Raw genomic sequence first — 21,554 nt, 5'->3', positions numbered from 1 at the left:
CATAAAAGAGTGCAACACTTTGTGTTGGAAACCCCATGGAAATGGATGTCAGAGCTATCCGAGATCCCTTCGAGTGACCTGTCTTCTACACAGTAGGAGGCAGCACTTTCCACCATTGGGAGTAAAAAAAAACTCAACACCGTCTGTTAATAACACTGTGGCTTTAAAAGGGAACAAGAGATATAGCTGACGTTTTGGACAATGGTCCTACTTCTTAGCACATCAGAGATGGCCCATTTCCCAAAAACGTCGCCTTTTGCATATTTTTCCTTAAGGCAATGTTCTTGACAAATATGTTGAGTGTTTTATTTAGCTTTTGCGCCACTGCCAACGCAGTATCACGAAATGTGTTTACTGGGATTAAAGTGTGCCGCATGACAAACCGATGTTTAATCCTCGCAGCTAAAATTTAGCCAAATTACGTGCAGAACGAAATTCAATGGATTTGCGTGTGTGTGCAGCAATGGGAGACCAGGCTAGTTTAACCACAGGTGGCTGAAACCTGGGTTTTAAATCCAGTGGCACTTCAGCGCTCTGACCTCTGAGCCACTCATTCACCTCTACAATACCAAAATTTTACGAAGGCGTCATAACCCGTAAAAGTTAAAAAACAAACACACGATGACAAAAATGAACAGTTGTACGAGTTTTATATAAACATATAAAATGCATTAGGTAAAACAATATCCTTACGTAGTAATTAGTAATACATTGACCTACTCTGGTTAAGTACATTTCGCTCAAAGTTATACTGTATACATTTTCAAAGAGTACATTAACCCAAATAGCAGTAAAGTGACAACGACACCAACGGTGTGTAGACGTTTAATACTCAAACCGCATAATTAATGTACTCCAACAACGCGTTAGCATCTTTGCAGGTAAGCAGATCGCATTCTTCCATGATAATATCATAGTATAATCCATACAAATGTTAGCATGAGACTAGTTCCTCTCCCCCTCCCACAAGCAGTTCACCAACCCCAAACTCTAGAGTGACATGGGTGTAATGTTCCGGAGAGCATACTGGGTAGAGCTGGGAGGCCAAACGTTGAGTGCAAAATATCAAATTGTCCACGTTGGCTCACGTCCTCGTGTCCTCCACGGGGATGGTGCCACATGTGCGGTGCCAGAAGGTGCGTGCGGGTGCGGTGTGTAAACGTGAACCCAAGCAACACCGCCACGTGGGACCGAATTAGCAGCTTGGGCTGCGTGAGATTGTTTTCTGGCAAAAAGAATTTGAGCAAAACAAAATCCTTCCCTGCCGTGATGATGGAATATAGCACGGTACGATGCTTTTTGCAGCAACAAAAAAGGTTGATGATTTTTTTTATCCATCCTTTGCTTTTATCCCCCCTTCTGTGTTGATTTTTCATATTTGCATTGTTTGATTAGTTGTGAAAGACAGCTTAAAACCCAGAGCGAGCCGTTTATTTGATCAAACACTACGTGCGTACAACACGTCTCGGTGAAAGCACGCCGCGGTTTCTGACGCGATACCCAGAATGGTTGACGTGGAACAAAATCTCATGTGCCGCCCCACATGTAAGATGAAGTTTAGGGGCTGGTCATGTTCGGCGGCTGGAGGTCCATCTGATGGAAGTACTGCTCCACCTGATGAGGAATCTCCTCCATCACCTGCTCCAGGAATTTTTCCACTGGATCCTGCGTCCACAGCCACGACAACAGGTGCACGACATGCAAGTACACAGCGATAGTGGTCAGCTGGTGCTATAACAAGAACAACGATCGTATTGCTATCAATGCCTGGGAAAGCAGGGAATGAGGGTTATCAGCTGATGTACAAACAACAACCAGAACATATCATGGAAAGATAAATATCTTACAATACCAGAGCAGGGGAGAACTGCATGTGAATGCATTGTACTGAGTGTTGTATTAAACTAACCAATTTTTGTTATTTTTATTTTACCAGGTTATCCAGCTCTTTTTTCAGAAGCGACCTGGCCACAAATGATAGCTCAACGAAATTAATCATCAAGTGGAAATTTATTGCAGGCAAATACTCGAAACGCATGTTTCTAAATGTGGAGGGAAAAACCGGAGGACCCGGAGAAAAATCCACACGACCACGGGGAGAATGTGCAAACTCCAAATATACCAGCGTCAGGGTCGGGATTGAACCCACGACCTCCTGCCTACCAGGAAAGTTAACATCTCGCCACCGTGAGATGTTAACGCAATTGACAAAAACTGAGACTCGTAGTATCTTGGGAAGGTTACTGAAATTCCAGCACAGCTACCTCAGAAAGAGGATGCCATGGGAAAACCAGGATGGAGATGAAAACCCTAGTGGGCACCATGATTTTTCACGCGGGGGCGTACCCTGGCGAAGTCGAGGTACGGCACGAACTGCACGATATCACGGAAGGCGTTCTCTCCCGATGGGGCCGTCAGGATGGCGTCGTCACTGTCCAGCTCCACGAGGTCCCTGAAGTCATTGCTGCCCACGCCCACGAGGACGATGGAGAGGGGCAGCTTTGAGGCCTGCACGATGGCCTCCCGTGTGGCCGGCATGTCCTTCACCTCGCCGTCCGTGATGATGAAGAGGATGTGATACTCCTGAGGAGGGCGGAGAAAGTAGCGTGCCTTTGCAGGATAGCGGGCGGCGGTAGATGAATCCACTTGCTGTAGCGTTATCTCCTGGACACTTCACTGTCGAGCGGGTTTGGAAGTTTTTTTTTACAAATTTGTCTGATTCACCAACTCATCGCTGCCACCGCATTGCTCAAAATTCACTTTGGAGGTAGAAGTGCCACTGTTGTCTTTGGCAGTCCGTGGGTAGGGAACTGACTTAGCAGTGGCATAGCTATCCAGTGCAACTGCAAATGGGGAGGCACAACTGCAGCGGGGCCCATGGGCTGGAGGGGCCCAGGCACGGGGCTATAGAAAGAATGGGGAAATTGGCCACAGAGTACCCCATGTTCATTCCTCACACCGTAGCCCATTGCCAAGCGCACTGCGCCAGTGTCACTCACGTGAGCCAGTTTACTCTGAAACTTGATTCTTTTAGCGGCGGTGGCAACGCGGTTGATGACCGGGGCAAGGTTAGCTGGCTCGGAGAGTTTCACCTTCGTCAGGCAAGACTTGTACGCTTTAATCAGTGCTTGCACACCTGCAAAGAGGACAATCGCACACCGCAAACATCACGGACAAATTATCAGGCAACGCGCCCAGCATTTTAATTTCTCACTGCGACGTTGCAGAGGAGAGGTTTGGTCTGTCAGACTGATTTCTAAAGACCCCCAGTAAAAACTTGTCAAAGACAAAGCAAAATAGAATAAAAATACGGCTACAATTACCATCAAAATGGAGGTTGTGGTGATTGTGGCGTTTTAAATCACACTGCTGCCCAACTTGTTATATCTCAATGCGGAGGACAGGAGTTTGTAATACATCTTCATAAAATAACTACAAATTTGGAGTGAATTCCATAGCTCATAATTGTATACCAATGAATATTTTAAACATTGTGTTATTCAGGCACTTACGTGTACTTAAGCGATGATCAAAATGACTTACCGTCGCAATTTGGGTTATTAGCGTTCAATGTTAACGGGAAATCTTGCGACACCTGCAACACAACAAAACTCGGACTGATAGAAGAACCAATTGTAAGTGACAATACTCAAATACATGTGCACGGTACGTCTCTGATCGTACAATTGCATAGTCTGCACTCTTCCTGCAGTCTTTTGTGATGCCATGGCACAAGATCTCAGTGTCTTACCTTCTCCTCGGATGGCAGCTGTGCCCCAAATCCATAAGCTGGAAACTGCTTGTCTCTGATTAGATAAAGGACAACACAGGAATGTGTACATCACACGCAGAAAGCTGCATTGTTTACGCAGTCTGCTCAGTCTCAAAATAAACATGCTATTTATATGACGACTACTTTTTTTGCATCATATCACGAAAGTTTTTGCATTATACGTTCCTGGCAAAAACTCAAGAGAATTAACGGTTAAATGCACCGCTGGGCAGATTTCCTGGGACTGTGTGCACATTTGACTGCAGGGAGAAGGAGAAAACAAATAAAAATGTCGGTGGGAAAAATGTGCGCTTTGCCCGCTTGCACGCCGGATATGGCCATTGGCCAGCTGGTGTACGCACGCGTCATAATACTGCAGGGTCCCACCCACGGCTCGGATGACCATCAGGTACTGGTTGGCGTCGTTGAACCCCGTGTGGTGCAAGGAGTCCAGTTGCGACGGTGGCTTGTTGGAGGCCGTGAAGTCGATCGCCATCTGGGAGGCGGAGCACAGAGAGGGCACGCGACCGGTGTGGGAACTGCGGTCACAAAGGTGGCAGCCTTGAGGTCACTGATCTGACGCTTTGTTGCTGAATCTTCATGGTATGCGCCTCTCGCGGTTGCAGGTGTTATCATGAACTCAATTACGTACAGCGCATATTGATCGACAACATGTATATGCTATTTCACCGGGTTTTTTTACTGTTTTATTTATATTTTAACAGGTAAGGCCAACTGAGCGATATAACTTTTTTTCAGAAGCGACCTGGCCGCAAATGACAGCTCAATGAAGTGGCTTATCACGTGGAAATTTATTACAACCAAATACTCTAAACGCACGTTGATTCTAAATGTGGAGGGAAGAACGGGAGGACTCGGAGAAAAATCCACTCGACCACGGGGAGAGAGAGAATACAAACTCCAAATATACAGCAGCAGGCGTCAGGGTCGGGATCAAACCTACGACCTCCTGTATACCAGGCGAGGTAGTTAACATATCGCGACCGTGGCGCCTTAAGAATTTATATGAAATTATAAATTAATGCCAATTTTCACCCTTTACGATATCCTGTTTTTGGTTTTGGGGCACTTGCCAACTCGTTAATAGAGCTACTCTGGATATGGAACTCCGGGACACCGACTGTGAGGGCACTCGTTAAGGGATGCGTCGAATAGCAAAATTACCAAGCGGCAAAAAACATTATCGCAGATGAACCAACGATGTAATGCTGATTAGTCGAGCATATAAATAACAGGACCTGTATTAGTGGCGCATTGCATGCTTGGGTTTCATAATGCGGTGTACAAGGGTCTGACTCGCGGTGTGTACATTATACAACATTGATTAAATTAATCACAAAAATAAATGATAAACTCGGATAATTTATATATATTGTATATGGGATATAACGCTGAACGTAATGATGCATTGATTCATGGATTAACACCGTAATATATGTGTTAAATCGTACGTTTGAGAATTAATCATTTTCAGTTTGTATATATTGTAATGAATTCACATAACCCCTGCAGCCACGAAGGACACCTATGTTAATCAATTTTCAAAGAATATATTCTTCATTCGAATCGCAACCCCATACCATGATAAGCCGTCATTATAATGCCTTACATATATGTCATTACGCTGTGTAACAAATGGATATTTTTGTTCCTGGGTAGTAAGTGTTATTTTCTAATTTCTTATGCCTCAAAAGTACAGAAAATGTCTATTATTCCCTCACAAACTTTGCTTTTGTGACCTGGACAGTGATATTTTGAAATGTACATATTTTCAATGAGAAAAATGGCCAAATGTGTCTTTTCGTTCACATAAAGTAAAAAAAGACAGCATACGAATCAAAATTTACATGTATTAATATTAAAGTAATACAAAAATTACTACAAAAGATTTATAAGTGAGTCGTTTTTCGAAATTGTTCCTCCCAACAGAGAACTTTATCTGTTGTGTCCAGTCCCGTCTGTGGTAGTGCATCTTGGTGTCTCAACCTTTTGTTAGTCATTTTTGAAATGACTTTAGTATAAATACATCTTAATATTGATGAATGTGTTTTTATTTCTGACTTCATGTGAACGAAAAGAAAATAGATAATATTTCAAAATATCACTGTCCTGGTCACAAAAGCAAAGTTTGTGGGGAATAATAGGCATTTTCTATACTTTTTAGGCATAACAATTACGAAATAACACTTATTACTACCCAGGAACGGCCGAGGCAGTCAGGGAAACGGCGACAATTCGCAGCGCGTCCTCAGGTTTGTGCCGGAACCCATTAAACCAATGAAGGTTCGGGACCTTAACCAACATGTACAACGCACGATCCATGGTTCAACACACGTACGGGTAGGGCAGGCGCATCGTCAACACGCCTGGGAGCTTACGCTGAATTGCAGCTTGCAGCCTCCGCGGATGTAGTCCAGAAAGGTGTACTGTCTGCAAATCTGCAATCAGGAGACAAAATATGCACTTCGCCGGTCTGTTTAGTTTTCGGGGTTGTGGTGTTTCACGCGGCGAGGTCCCCTGCTGCTTTCTCAAACTGCCCAACCCGGGTTTTTGCTTTGCTTTTATTTTGACAATTTTTTTTTATAGTTGTTTGTGTGCACTGTTTGCGTTTGTATGATTGCCATGTACAGCAGTATGAGGTGCTCCTTGATATTAAATTCCATATAAGTTCGGAGTTAGCTGCAGAGGTTCAACTTGAAAAGAACTTGAAAACACAACAGAGTGGGGTATTGCCGAGGGTAATTATTGAAAGGGGATTCTGGATCACAGTGATGAAATATAAAAGGGGAACAAGATTAGTACAGCAACCCCATAATATTCGTGGCGGGGGGGGGGGGTTCTCATCAGGCTTTGTGTACAGTATTTGCAAAAACATTTATTGGAGTGCTGTTTCAAATTGCATTTTAAATACTCGCAGCCAGAGCAAGCGACCGCCCGGCAAGAAGCCGTGAGGAGTGGGAGTGGGGCGGATCATGGGAGCGAAACTCCCCTCTGCCTCATCCGGGCCCACCTCTGTCTGCTGCACCGTTTACGTGCGAGTGCTTTCTCTCACACATTTTTGAAATTATGCACTGACGGTATATGATATCAAAATATTTATTTAATCATTGAAATTTCAATTTTAAATGTTTTTGTTCATGAATAATAATGCTTTAATTTTATCCATTCACGCTAATAGCATCCCATAACGCTGTACATTAATTATATAAGGACCAGATGCCATATACAGCCACTGCCAAGCAAAGAAAACCCCTACTACCAATCGATATCTAAAATGAATAAACAATTAAGAAATGCCACCAAAACAAAAAGCACAATCGACAAAAATGTATCACAACAAATAAATGATTCCATTCTTAAACGTAAGTCAAATAACACAATACCACTATAGAATAAATATATACATACGGTTTCTATGTTTAAAAGTAATCTGTTTACTTCCCTTAACGCTATTTTCCCATGAGCTTTGAGTATTAATATTCAAGCCGTTCTCCAGGAATGTATCCCCTGTAAATATTAAGTGTATACTGTATGGGGAGCTATAGAAAAACTTCATTTTCATAATGAAAAGCAACTTACAACTGTGCCTTGCACGGCGTGAGTTATGCATTAGAAATATGGCCATTAACAAAGGAAATTGAACAAAAACTGAACAGTGTGCAAAGAAGCGTGCGGAGATGCGTGTCTGGAATTAAACTAACGGAAAGAAAGAGGAACGCTGGGATTAGGGAAAAAGGAGAAATTAGATAACTGTTAAGAAAACTGGGCTTGGGCGGGACACAGCACTGGAAGGGTTGATGGATGAGGGTAAAGACCGGTGATGGAAGCCAAAGTACAGAACACACCCAATGTAACTACCGCCATGGAGATGTGGCGATGAGATTAGTTCATGTGCAGAAGTGAGATGGGAGGGAGGGAGTGATGGCGACGATGGCGTGGGGAGGCACTCATCCAGCAGCAGATAAACAATTTGGCGCTCTTGCTGCTGATTCTGATCATGCAATGTATTATTCATATTTTAAGAAATGCATTCTTTCTGTTGTACTTTGCGGCGACATCACTTACCGTACAGAGCACGACCACAAGTTGGCCCGAGTTCTTGTAGTTCGAGTTCTTTACGTTCCCAGGCAAGACAAGATCAAACATGACCTGCACGCAGTAAGAGGTCATGTCACGTGTTACTTTTACTCTCAGCAGTACAGGGTGAAGGTGCACAGCGTCGCCACTTTGCCTGCGCGTGTCTCGACTCGTTCGTTGCGTGCGCCGTCAGTGGCACGGCTCGGCTTCTGACGTTTAAAAACAACCAGAGCCGTGCCGGGCTGGCTCGGCACGGCACGGCTCGGCCCAGTGTGGTTTTGAACAGTGGGAAAAGAAGTATGCAGGTCTAACCGTGTTGTTCAGCTTGGCTTGGTTGAGCTGCATGACGGTGACAACGCACTCCCCGATGGGGTTGGATCGCCCATTCCGGTTCCAGTCGGCGCACACGACCTGCGAGCGCGAGGCGGGACGAAGTGTGGATTACGGTCGCCTCTCTCCGTTTTTCACTGGTGGGTACAGAATTGTCAAATTGGCGAATGATAAAAAGCATGGTCGTATTCTCTTTGTAAAGCCACCTCTGGACAAGGGCCTTCCCGCACTGTGCGACCCATAGCGGCTGCTAGACTATACTTCGCCACACTGGGCAGTGTGGGTGGGTGAATGCAGGGAGCATAGATGTGGGAGCATATAAGTGCGGTACAATTATTCGGCACTGATTTCTCCTGACAAATATGTAGTCCCGTGGTCTTTATGATCTATTCGAATAGAGGTTAATTGTAAAATACATTTAATGTAACAAAAAAGCATGTCAAATGTTTTGTAAAGAAAATGCAACTGGGATGCAATATTTAATTGACGTTATAGGGATTCCTCCCCATCACTGTTATAAACATGACGCTACTGTAATAAAACAACGCATTAATCACAGTGCACAAAGCCAGCAGTGGCTATTAGAGAGAAATTATTCCGCCTTGTAGTACGGCATGATATAGAACTTTCACGAGTCTAAAAACAAGGCAATTTTGATTCAAGTGTATTGAGCTATTTTTCTTACTTCTTCACGGACACCGAGTGAAAGCTTGTTGCCTTTGGAGGCAATCGAAGAATGAACGGTTCCGTCAGCTTCAGAAATTGGCCCGAAAATTCGTATGGCCATTGAGGCGCAGTTGGGCTGGAGCGATGGTGCAGTGGTTAGCGCAATGCATTTATGAACTCGGTGACCCTGAGCTAAATTTGCGACCACAGCTAACAACAGTGGTTGAGCGACATCCAAACTGATCTTGCCCCACCTCCTTCACCAACCCGTACTAACCAGCATGGCGAAATACAACCAAACAATCCTCATGCACCTCCGGTTAGCGCGGTTGGTTCCCGCATCTCGGATTTAGCACGGTTGGCTACGTACGGCGTGAAAGAAGTTTAAAATTAATACATTAATGTACAATATGGCGTGAGGGGGCCTATATCCAGCAGGACATTGACAACGCGCTGTCAGTGATTGTTATTTTTACCATTTGTACGTATGCATGTTGAACGTCTTTCACACCGTACATAGCCAACTGCGCTGATCGGAGGTGCGGGGACATCAAACTTAACGCAAAAACCAGTTCCAAATAAACGAGTTTTCAATCTGGATTTGGGAACACAGTGGACGGCAGTGACACCGACGCTCCCACACCTCAAACATTTGGCCGCTGTTGGACACACCGAATACAAGTGACTGTACTGTCACCTCTTCACCTCCTCGGCGACTTGACACAAGCCCTCAGGTCTAACACTGCCCTGTGCAATAATTATCGACCCTGCATTGTGAGCTCTTCTTTTATAAGACCGGTCATACCCAGGGATGGGGGTGTTATAACACACGTTAAACAAGTGAATCATTTGGCGGGACCCTGGGGTCCCGCAAAAATCAGGTCAATAATTATTATTTTTCAGTCCGCCCACTCGTGACCTCGACAGCAACGCGCCGCCCGCCCAGACTCACGCCAACAAGCGCCAGCAGCAGGCGGCGATCAACACGATGGGCGCCACCCCACCGGCCAAACGCAAGCCCCGGGGGGTGTCCGCCGCGGTCGCGCGCGGCGACGACGCCCTCCGTCAGTCGTCGATCCTCAGCTTCTTTGCCTAGGCGAGCCCGCCGCCCCCCAGGCAGTGAATTTAACGTGTTTATGTAATTTTTCAACTTTTTACATAATTTAGTGCCCCGAGTAGCTCTCGACGAGGCCAATCGATTGACGCTAGTTTTGTTGTCGGTAAGGCAAGACTCGCTACGCGGTTTTTCCCACCCCGGGGCAGTGATGGGACCCCGGGGTCCCGCCAATTGCTTCAAGTGTTGAACAACACTTAAACATCGCGGAATTGGGCTCTAGTTCTCGCCCACTATATATTTTAGGAAAGACTGCGACACCGCCTGTAACTTAATTGGCCGTAAGATCCTGCAATGAGGAACTGAGCCTTCAGCAGCTGAATCTCAAGTTCTATCCAGACCCCCCCCCCACTCTCCAACACTACGGGGCGACCAGGAGTCATTGCCAAACACCTGGACAATTTTGTAAACTAACGAAAGTCTGCCCACGCTCGGTGCGCTCTGCCCTTGGGCACCTCAGGTTGTGAACGAACGGCCTTCATCGTTGCTACACGCCATTAAAAGTGGCAAATGAACAAACAAACAAACACAAAACGGCTCGACGGTTTTTTAAACACGGGAGTGGTGCGGAAGGAAAAAGCACATTGATGCTCCCTGGCGGGTATTAATGGCAGCCAAGGCCCCGCGGAGGGCAGTTCGCTTTCGAGTCATTAATTATATCCACAAGCACATGCATCAGTCCCTGTATAGCCGAATTTATGTTATTATTCAGCCGAAAAGCTCTCCATCTCTGTGGCGGGATTTTTTTAATGCACTGACACGCCATTAATATCCACTCGGGGTTAAATTGTATTTTGTTACTGATAAAAGCTCAAAAGAATTTCGCTCGGGTCTATAATGCAGAATTTTTATGTTATATTTTGAAAGGCATGAGCTTTTTTTGTTATCGGGGGTGCCACTGGTGTTGAAAATGGCTGTTGGTGGCTTGTATTTCCCTGGTTGTGTATGCGCATGTGTGAAGCGGGAGTGTAGTGGTTATCGCACTGCGCTACGAACCCAGCTCCAACTATTTTCATTCCTGGCCACGGCCAACATCCATGGTAAATATCTGAACCGGTCCTGGCTCTCACCTGGGTCAACTCAGGCTTGTATGTATGTTGAACTTCTTTTACACAATACGTAGCCAACCGTGCTAATCGAAGGCGCGAATGAGCACCCGGTGCGGTGCGTAAACATCAGCACTGGGTAGAAAGAGGTAGCCGGGAGTGGAGCTAACCGCACAGCCCCCTTTGATGAGCTCACTAACAGCACTTACCACACGGTCTACTTAAAGGCTACGTGGGGGATTTGAACACGGCACAAAACAATGGTTTCGCAGGCACAGGTGCTCAGACTCAGTGCTCCTTTTGTCCACTTAATTGACGGAACGCAGACACCGCCGCTGGTGCTGTAGGGGAGCGCGTGGCGGCTGAAGTTCAACATACGTCTGTGTATGTTGAACTTCTTTCGCACCGTACGTGGCCAACCATGCCAATCGGAGGTGCAGAGGGTTATGGTGCGCGAGCGTAGGTGGCGGGAGGCGTTTGCGCTGTGCGTGGGGTGGGATTTGCAAGGTCATAACCGGGACTGCGGGAGACGCGGCACCTTTATGGGCTTGGCGATGTTCCCGTCGCACAGAGACTGCAGGTTCAAGACGATGTTCTTCCATCGAGGATTGAGGGTGTTTTTGTGGACCTGGGGAATGCAACACCGTGGAGCAGCAGAGTGTTAAACGTTTCCCCTTGTCCACTGAACAAAAACAAACACAGATGCCCCAGTTTGCTGCAATATGGATTTAAAAAATATGAAAAAAGGAGTGGCCTAAATCTCCCTAGCTTGAAATGTAATTTCAAGAAAAAACACTCATAAAGGGTTATTTAGGTGAACATTTACATGTATTCTCATCTATATTGGAAAAAAAAAACTTCCTGATGCAGAAAGGAACATAGGAATGTATGTACTGTAACATCATGTTCATATATTACATATATACATCATGATACTCCTCCGATTAGCACGGTTGGCTTTGTACGGTGCGAATGAAGTTCAACATACATACATAGATACATGCTAATTTATGGATCCTTACGCAGAGCATTACATGTAACAGAAAACAAACGAGGTTCTTGGGCAGCTCACGAGGCAAAATAAATGTTCAGTATGAACTTTAGACAACAGTCGTCTTGGCTGCCCACTGTGAGAAACAAAGCCTTAAACCCCCGACTTCTGAAGAAGATGCATCCATTGCGCCGGTTATTGATGAACAACAAAGCAAGGCGAGCAATGCGAGACGGTGATCCGATACAAACTTCTGGGGGCAGTGGGGGGGGCTGAGCATTTACGCGTATTAATTATTCATCCCTTGCCAAAAGGAAACACAGTGCGATTACCCCCCCCCCCCCCCCCCGATCACGTTACCGCGGCCCAACATAAGGTACAAGGTGATGTCGGAGCAAGGCGTGAAAACAGCAAAAACGTTCAGGGATTAATGGCTCTGGTTACGCTTGGGCTGAGTGTAGCTGCTGCTCGACCCTCGCAGTGCAAGCGGATTTAGTAGCCCCCTGTGACTTTTCTTTGATAACGGGCACGCATTGGTGGTGGAACAATGGAATTTGATCGGAGGGATGTTTTTGCGTCGCAAGACCGCGAGAGACGGTGAGGGTTTGGAGAGACCTTAATCCAGCAGTGGATAGTTTGTGGTTTTTCTGTTACACATTTCACGATTTTTCCATAGTTATTGAACCCAGGTATCCATTGAAAATATACCCTTTGGGGGTATCATTCCCAACTTGACCATCATCTATGATATTTGTCAGGTTTATTGGAAATAAATAAATACTTGTCAATATATCCTTTAGCAACAATAGGGCATTTGAGTAATGTGACGTGTTTCCTTAATGCCGGGAAGGATGCAAGCAAGTCTCATTGGGCCGTTATCTGGTCACAAGTCAAGGTCTACCACTACCCTGCCTACGAAAATCAGCTTGCAAAGCCACACAAAGACCCGGCATTGAAAACAAAACGAAAAGGAAACGGGCCTTACAAAAGCCATCACGTTTAATTTAATTTTCTTGATTCAAACAACATTCACGGTCACCGGCAGTGACTTTATGATTTTTGTTTAAAGCGGGGGTCCCCAACCCCCGGCCACAGACCGGTAGCGGTCCGTGGCCTGTTAGGAACCAGGCCGCACAGCAGCAGGAGGTAAGAGCGGTGAATCCGCGCGTGGCCCGCCCCCATTATTTTATTATTGACCACTTCCGTCCGCGCCTCTTTCCCGCACTGCGCCACTTGTCTCAGTCACAGTGTTGGTATAAAGCCCACAAGCTCTAACCCCTAGTAGCCACAATGAGTAAGCCCACAAGCTCTAACCCCTAGAAGCCACAATGAGTTAAAAACAAACGTCGCTGGAGAGCTTCTTTGAAAAGAGGGAAAGACCCAATGATGAACCACCCCCACCCCCAGTCCGTGAAAATATTGTCTTCCACGAAACCGGTCCCTGGTGCCAAAGAGGTTGGGGACCGCTGGTTTAAAGGACAGCGTGTCGCCACGCGATTATAACTTCACTCAACAGCAATGAACATCACACACTCCCCCCACTGCCCTTCGGTATTTGCAGAGGTGATTGTACTGCCCAGAATTTCACACGAGGCGGCACAACCCATGTTTGCACGGACTTAATTTCAACCGGGTCTATCCGGCTCGGGGTGGCCTTGAAACATATTCTCACCTGGGGACACCCACACCGACTGTTCCTCTAGCGATGGCTGTGGCTGCGAGTCAACAAATTGCCTATTCCGGTCTAACAGCGACCATTGAAAATATTTTAACAAAAAGTTGAGCCCCTGCTGTTTGCCACTTAATAATAATTATCGCCCGGCGTAAGAAGGCTAAACGAACACTCGAATTGTAAATATTGTGGGTTTACTCTCCAACACACCGGTGTGCTGAACTAGTAACTAATTGGCATGTTTTGTTTACGTGACAAACTTTACCAACTGGCTGCATCGGGTGGTGGCGGGTTGAACGACACTTTTATATTTACGCGATCTAACCCAAAAAAAACTCTTATGGATAAATTAACACTGTTGGTGGAACCATTCACCTCGCCCCACCCCCTCCTAAAAAGCGAGTTGATGAAAGGTCACGATTCAGGGTCACAATGTGGTTCAAGAACCGCTTCTTTTTGGTTTGTGGCGCTTGTGACTTGGCCTAAGCAGGATGAACCGAAGTATGGGACGTAAGGCAAGAAGGAACATGGATTATTCGGACATCAACACAAACGCATTGCTTTTCAAGAACCTTCATTTGCACAGCAGCGTTGTAGACACTCAAGAAAAATGCAACCCAAACACAAACTGCCCTACAGTATCTCGTAGGGATGCACTTACGCTGTGTGACATGCACTGCCTGAAAGAAATGCAAAGCTCAACTTTAAAGTGACTTTCAGGAGCACAACAACATATTCACTGTAGCTATTTATTAAACAATTCAGCAGTCGCACTGGAACTGCATCAAAAGAGTGCACTTTAATGAAGCTTCCAAACTCGTGTTGAACACCCTGGGACACACAGTCAAGGTTGTGTAGCTACAAGGTAAGAACAGCCTGCTTGTTTTTTTGCGTTTCACCTGCCTTTAATGAACACTCAAAGGTAACGGCAGCGCATTCATCGCTGCTCCCGAGCGCTCGATGAAATATATCCCAATGGTTACCACTAACAGGGCGCGCGTGCATGCGAGAAGAGGTGGAATTCCACGAAGGCAACCCACGGAGGGCCAGCACAACGTCTTATAGAAAGACGTGAGAAAAATAGTGCAGTGACCTTGAGGAACCCCGAAATATATTATCAGGCGGGGAATGGCGATAAGGTCAGCGCCGGTCCCTTGTGGCCTTGATGAGCCCGCAAGAGTGAAGGATATGTCCCGGTGCATTAACGGGGTGGGAGGTGGGTGAAAAGAGGCACTTTGTTTTTTCGTAAATAAGCTCGGCAGCGTGTACATCGGGAACGATGCGCTTGGGACGCGATCAAACAATGCAGCGATGTGCTCGAGAGCAGCGCTGGTGGGGGAGGAAGGATAAATAAAAAATCAGGATTCGGGGCCGTGCTGCGCAATCTTTGCCATCGATTGTCAACAGTGGTGGATTTCGCGTAATTTTACTTTGGCGAATGAAGTTCAGTTGCCCACATCTGGACAAATCTGATTCTTTTCGGTGGGGGCAACTGAAATAAACTTTCGGATCACAGACAGGTTACATGACTACCCAAGGTAGTGTAACTGTCCTGACCAATTAATGATTGTCCATCAAACATACTCTTCGACATATTTCCTGTTTTCTCTGGCTGGACACAACTCCGTCACTCTATTCCATTGCCGTAACGTTACTCATTGTAAATGTGTTGCCTGTGACAATCGCTAGTGATGATTGCCCGAGTGACTCTTGGCCTCGAGGTGTGTGTGCTTGTGGGGTCGGGAGGGCCGGTCCACATTAAGGAAATCAACTCTTGGCCTGCAAACCGCTCACCTCTGTTCGATATACCAACTTCCACTTCCCAATCGACGTTTGCTTGTACAGCTCCAAAAAAGGGTCTGACTTTCCAAACCAGTCCTGAAAATAGTAAGTAGGTGATTCAGCAGGTACGACACAATACATCCGAGCTGGAATGTCGCTCATAAACACAGTCTGTTCTCCTATAATGCGGTAGTTGCATTCCTGAAGAACACTGCATTATGGAAAAATCGCGTTATAACCAAAAAATATATAATATAGGCTAAAGCACAATCCGCGATAATGCGCGAGATGCGTATGTAGGCTGAGCAAAGACCCAGGCACGTGGGTAGCATCTCGAATCATCCGGCAGCATCTCGCCATGTATGATGCTATGCTGAGGCACGACTTTGTTCCGTTCACTCAATCGCGTTATAGCCAATTCGCATCTGCGTAAAAAAAATAAACGTGTTCCCTAATGCATTAATCGCGTTACAGCCAATTCGCGCTATGACAACACGCGCCATTATAGGAGAACAGACTCTACGTATAAATGCATGTGTTTTATTACTTTAAGCATGCAGAGGTGTATGCTTCTTTGGAAACTTATGAGATTTTGTTCCACATTAATGTGTTGCCTTTCATCCAGCCCCGCTCTCTAGAAATACCCCAACCCACTCTCGTCTCCCCTTCCAATATGCTTTGTCTGCCTCCTTCATTCTATCATTTTGACCCCGGTCAGCTTTCAATAACCAACCGATGTTTGCATAACTCTGATGTGCATTCCCGTTATGCCCCTCTGACAGATCAGAGAACATGCACAAGTTAGAGTCATCATATTAACTGTGAAGGAAAGGGGGCTTGGGAAGAAGACGTCAACAGAAGGGACGACAGTGGTCCGGACCAAAGATGAATTTGCAGCCAAAGGAGCAGGGGCGGAGCCACAGGGGGGGCTGAGGGGGGGGGGCTCAGCCCCCCCTGAAATTTTGGGAAAGTCGGTAATCGGGATAACCGGATATCTGGCTGCTGCAAAATGCTGCAGGCTGCCACCTTGTGCTGCCCTGCAGGCTGCCACCTTGTGCTGCCCTGCAGGCTGCCACCTTGTGCTGCCCTGCAGGCTGCCACCTTGTGCTGCCCTGCAGGCTGCTTGAGCGGCAGCCTTTCAAACTTACCGAACTTATTAGCCACATCAGCGGCTCCGACCTATTAATAAAGTCCGCGTTCAAATCCAATAAAATTTGCTTTATACATTTGTGGCACCCATTGGAAAACATAAACACTGAGATATCTCAGAATATTGAAGTCAGCCCCCCCAAAGTCAAAACCCTGGCTCCGCCCCTGCAAAGGAGAGAACACACCAGCGAGCAGTCCACGGTGGAGATGGGAGTGATGGAATCAACCTGGAGTGAATTAACTATGTGGATTTTTGCTTCGCAGAACCGTGACAGATGGTGACGGAATGGGGAGGCCTTCATCCAGCAGTAGATGCATCATAGATGATGATGTTGAGGAATGATACCGACAAGCCAAATAACGTGCTGCTCCTCCGAACTCTTGGCAGGTGGGATTTACCTGATGATATATCTCTGCGCATCATTTAATTTTCACGCGTGCCTTTACCTAGAAAGAGATCTCAAAGATTGTGCTCCCATCTCGGTGCCCAGCAGAAATTGGCATGGCGACGGAAAGTGAGCAGAGCTCGCAGAAGGAGAGGGGCGTTGGTCGCGTCGATGATGACACGACCTTCGGGTGTAACAACCTACCTTCTTGTCCAGACATTTCCCCTCGAGTTGCAGGGTGATGAATTGACAGTCGGAGATTAACTGAGCCGAGAGCTGCAAACAGAGGGCAGAAAAAACCCATCATTGCTCATGCTGCTGTAGCACCATATTGAACAAGCTAGTGCCAGACAGACACTGTATCTTCCAAATACTGAGCAATTCAGGGGTGGGGTTTTACCTATTTACACATTTTTACAAAACCCCATTATATCACGAACATCACATTAGTCACATTCACAGCGTGTAATGTTATTTTTGAGCACTCAAAAAATTCACGTCGCATTGAAACACACGTTGTCTGTAGTATTAAGGTGTAAAATAATTTAACACATGAAAAATATAGTTACTTACGAGTTACGAACCCGGCGACCCGAGTTCGATTCCCGCTCACGATCAACATCAGTGACAATTATCTGAAACAGTTCTGGGCCATCCCTAGATCGACTCAGCCTCAAATGAGTACCTTGGTGTGATGTGTAAGCATCGTCACTGGGGAGACAAAGGTGGCCGGGTGTGGTGCTAGCCACCCACCCCCTGGTGTGCCATGTCGGCCTTCATAGGTGCTAACTTAAATTTTGATTTAAAACTTTCGTGACTGCAGGAATTCATATTCTTTGGTTCTTTCGGTAAAGTCACGTAGATATTTTTTTTAAAATTACGAAAATGAAAATAAAGTGATTAAAAATATCACGACGTTTCGATCACCACACAAGCGGTCGTCATCAGGCAAAGGAGTTCGCCAGGGTAGGATGGCTCCTTCCTTGGTAGGAGCCATCTGAGGATCCAATCAAAACCATCACCCTGCCATACATAGCAGGGGTAACCAAACATATTTCCAAAATCATGAACAAACACAAGAACCAGGTCCGATTTAACACAGTACATAACATTCGTGATCTGATCCCATCTGTGAAGGACAAGATTCCTGACAATATCCCAGTGTCTACAAACTAAGCTCTATCTGCGGCAGCAGTTACATTGGGGAAACTAAGCGACATGTCTCGGACCGTGTTTGTGAACATAAGGCAGATTTCAAACACGGTAGGACCAATACTTGTGCCGTGGCTGATCATTATTTGAATGCGGCTGGCTCACACGAAATGTATTTCTCTAAGATGATGGTTCTTTGCAAGCCTACTGGCTATCAACAAATATTCGTTCATGAAGCCATCCATATATACAGACACAACTTCAACTGCGAGGAAGGTTATAGACTCAGTAACCATTGGAAAGATCAACCACTTTGGGTCATGCCTTGACTTGTGTTTCTTTGTCAATCAACCTCCACCGTCATCAGTGTGGTGTGTGCAGGGATTTATTGGCGGCCCTTTGCCGCATTGGCATTGTTGCTGCACTGGCATTGCTGCTGCATTGGCATTGGTGCTGCATTGGCATTGCTGCTGCATTGGCATTGCTGCTGCATTGGCATTGTTGCTACATTGGCATTGTTGCTGCATTGGCATTGTTGCTACATTGGCATTGCTGCTGCATTGGCGTTGCTGCTGCATTGGCATTGTTGCTACATTGGCATTGCTGCTACATTGGCATTGCTGCTGCATTGGCATTGCTGCTGCATTGGCATTGCTGCTACATTGGCATTGTTGCTACATTGGCATTGTTGCTGCATTGGCATTGCTGCTGTATTGGCATTGCTGCTGCATTGGCATTGCTGCTGCATTGGCATTGTTGCTGCATTGGCATTGTTGCTGCATTGACATTGCTGCTGCATTGGCATTGCTGCTGCATTGACATTGCTGCTGCATTGGCATTGTTGCTACATTGGCATTGTTGCTACATTGGCATTGTTGCTGCATTCGCATTGCTGCTGAATTGGCATTGCTGCTGCATTGGCATTGCTGCTGCATTGGCATTGTTGCTGCATTGACATTGCTGCTGCATTGGCATTGCTGCTGCATTGGCATTGTTGCTGTATTGGCATTGCTGCTACATTGGCATTGTTGTTGCATTGGCATTGTTGCTACATTGGCATTGCTGCTGCATTGGCATTGCTGCCCCGCCCGTGCTCCTGGTGCTGTTGATACACGTGGGCTACGCCCATCCCCAAGCCTTTATAAACAGTTTGCTTTCAGAAGCTAACTCCTTTGCCTGATGACGACCGCTTGTGTTGCGATCGAAACGTCGTGATATTTTTATTCACTTTAATTTCATTTTATTATATATTTTTTCTTTCTAAGTGACTTTACCGAAAGAACCAAAGAATAGGTGCTAACTTCACCTGCCCAAACAGTCCATTAAGGCTATACAGGGGACCTTTGTCTTTGTCTCTCACCAAAATATTACCCGTACTGTTGGGTGTGCCATTCTGCATCAGGTTCAGCGTGATATTTTTCTCGTACATGATCTGTGGGATTTAACAGAGCAGTGAGATATAAAAAAACAGAAATAAGTTATGTAATGTATAAGTCTAAAATCTTAATGCAAATATTCGTTATTTATGATAAAGTGCCGTGGAGGGGATGCACAGCAAGCTAACACTCTATAATTAAGACCAAATAGAATTATTTTATGATTGTCACATTGTAATGATGTGACTTTAGGGATTACACGAGCAGGATAATAATTACGTTTTTAAATTAAGCATGCACGTACATACATACACACGTGGTGGAATAGTAGTGCAGTGGTTAACATACTACGCTATGAATTCAGCTATTTGAGTTCGACTCCCAACCCCGCATTAAATCAACGGCGAGTGATATCTGAACCGGTCCAGGGCACAGCTGGTTCACCAACCAGCATTGTCATGCAATGTTGAAGTCTCATCTAAAACGGTCATGACTGACAGAATGGTTAGGCCTCCGTCCAGTTTAACGAGTAATAAGCTTTCACGACCAATATTATTATTATTATACGTTAGATCATGTAAATGTGTTGTTAAACCCGCCACGATCCAACGCAGCAAATTGGCACGGTTTGTCACGTAAACAAAAACATGCCAATCAGTTACTAGTTCAGCACACCGGTGTGTTGGAAAGTAAACCCACAACATTTACAATTCGAGTACGACGTTAAACCTGTAATTACAACCAGCCTCATCTGGCGACAGCCAGAATTGTGGAGAATTCCTCCTGTTTCGCTCTTAAATAGAGGGGGTAAATGTGATGTCGCTGTGAGCCAATCAAGTTCGAAGACCAGAGGAGGGTGAATGTAGTCATATAAATGACAATGGATATCTATTATTGGTTGAGTTACTCACAGTTAATTAACATACATAATGTGTGCACATGTATGCGCATTATGTATGTACATCACGTATGTACATTGCGTATGTACATTCTGCAGTTTTTTTGGCCCTAAAAATCGCAATACCTATTATTGGCTGCTCACAGTTAATCATCATCGATGTATGGTGACCTGGAAAGGCATGCAGTTAGATTGCATTACTCGATAATACGCTTCCAAGCAGCACCAAGCCTGTTGCTATCAGAACGGTTACATTTTTTTTCTCTAAATTTCAATATATTATCTGATCAGTCTTGGCCAGTAGTAACTAGTAGTGACTAGTTTAAAAATAATAGCAATAACCTCCAGTCCTTGTCAATCCACTGACAAAGCACCGGAAGTTATTGCTATTATTTTTTCATTCACACACAGTGGGTATGAATTACGTCAACTTTAAATACCAATTAATGCTTCGTCAAAGCGGATTTACAAAATACTTCATCAACTTTGGCCTTGGTATGAATGCCTGTTGATTTGGATAATTGGATTGAAGAAAAATAACAGAATGTTAATTAAAACGTTGAGATTAGCGGACCTGCTTGCCCACATACCTCCTTAAGGGTGGCCTTCGTCTCCCCGACAACATTTTTCTTGCCGCTAATAACCACGAACTTTAATCTCTGCTCCTTAGAGGCATCATAATCCAAGTCCATTTTGTGGGCAAAATGTGGGTTCAGGTCTTTGTTGATTGTCTCTGTTCTGAAAATCTGAGCACACACAACAGGGCAGCTTTAGGATAAAAAAACTATAATTTATTATTATTTTGAAAGAGAAGACTCACTGAGCTATACAGATCTTTTTCAGAAGCGACCTGGCTATCACAAATGTAAGCTCAACAAAGTGGCTTATCATGTGGAAATTTATAGCAACAAATAACTCCACATCTCCTTATTTTGCCCCAAAGCTGTTCAAATTATTATAATATAGCAACATAGCGTACAATAATAAACAATGAACATGGATAGGCATAGTGGTAGTGTCTTACACCGATCATCCCCCTACTGACCTATGCTGGCCTAGCAAGTGCGACCTCGAAAGTATCGAGTGAGAAATTAAGCCCTGGCTGCAGGGCCGTCCATAGAG

At 45.4% G+C, this 21,554-nt stretch overlaps 1 protein-coding gene across 1 annotated transcript in view; it reads right to left on the bottom strand.

Moving 5' to 3' along the window:
* Positions 1–633: 633 nt before the first annotated feature.
* Positions 634–21,554, bottom strand: part of CPNE6 (copine 6) — a 28,851-nt gene continuing 7,930 nt past the window's right edge. The window contains exons 3-16 of the mRNA XM_032960469.2: positions 21,023–21,178; positions 19,519–19,590; positions 17,211–17,282; positions 15,484–15,567; positions 11,565–11,654; positions 8,183–8,281; positions 7,859–7,942; positions 6,172–6,231; positions 4,135–4,268; positions 3,752–3,806; positions 3,544–3,595; positions 3,000–3,136; positions 2,347–2,583; positions 634–1,665 (exon numbers count right to left, since the gene is read on the bottom strand). Of these exons, the coding sequence (XP_032816360.2) occupies positions 1,558–1,665; positions 2,347–2,583; positions 3,000–3,136; positions 3,544–3,595; positions 3,752–3,806; positions 4,135–4,268; positions 6,172–6,231; positions 7,859–7,942; positions 8,183–8,281; positions 11,565–11,654; positions 15,484–15,567; positions 17,211–17,282; positions 19,519–19,590; positions 21,023–21,178 (1,440 nt within the window). The 3' untranslated portion in view covers positions 634–1,557. The remainder of the gene's footprint in view (positions 1,666–2,346; positions 2,584–2,999; positions 3,137–3,543; positions 3,596–3,751; positions 3,807–4,134; positions 4,269–6,171; positions 6,232–7,858; positions 7,943–8,182; positions 8,282–11,564; positions 11,655–15,483; positions 15,568–17,210; positions 17,283–19,518; positions 19,591–21,022; positions 21,179–21,554) is intronic.

Source organism: Petromyzon marinus, chromosome 25, assembly GCF_048934315.1.
Source record: "Petromyzon marinus isolate PM22_M1 ecotype Great Lakes invasive population chromosome 25, UKy_Petmar_22M1.pri1.0, whole genome shotgun sequence".
Lineage (NCBI taxonomy): Eukaryota > Metazoa > Chordata > Hyperoartia > Petromyzontiformes > Petromyzontidae > Petromyzon > Petromyzon marinus.
Note: the sequence above shows the minus strand (reverse complement) of the source record. Positions and strands in the feature narration are given on the sequence as shown.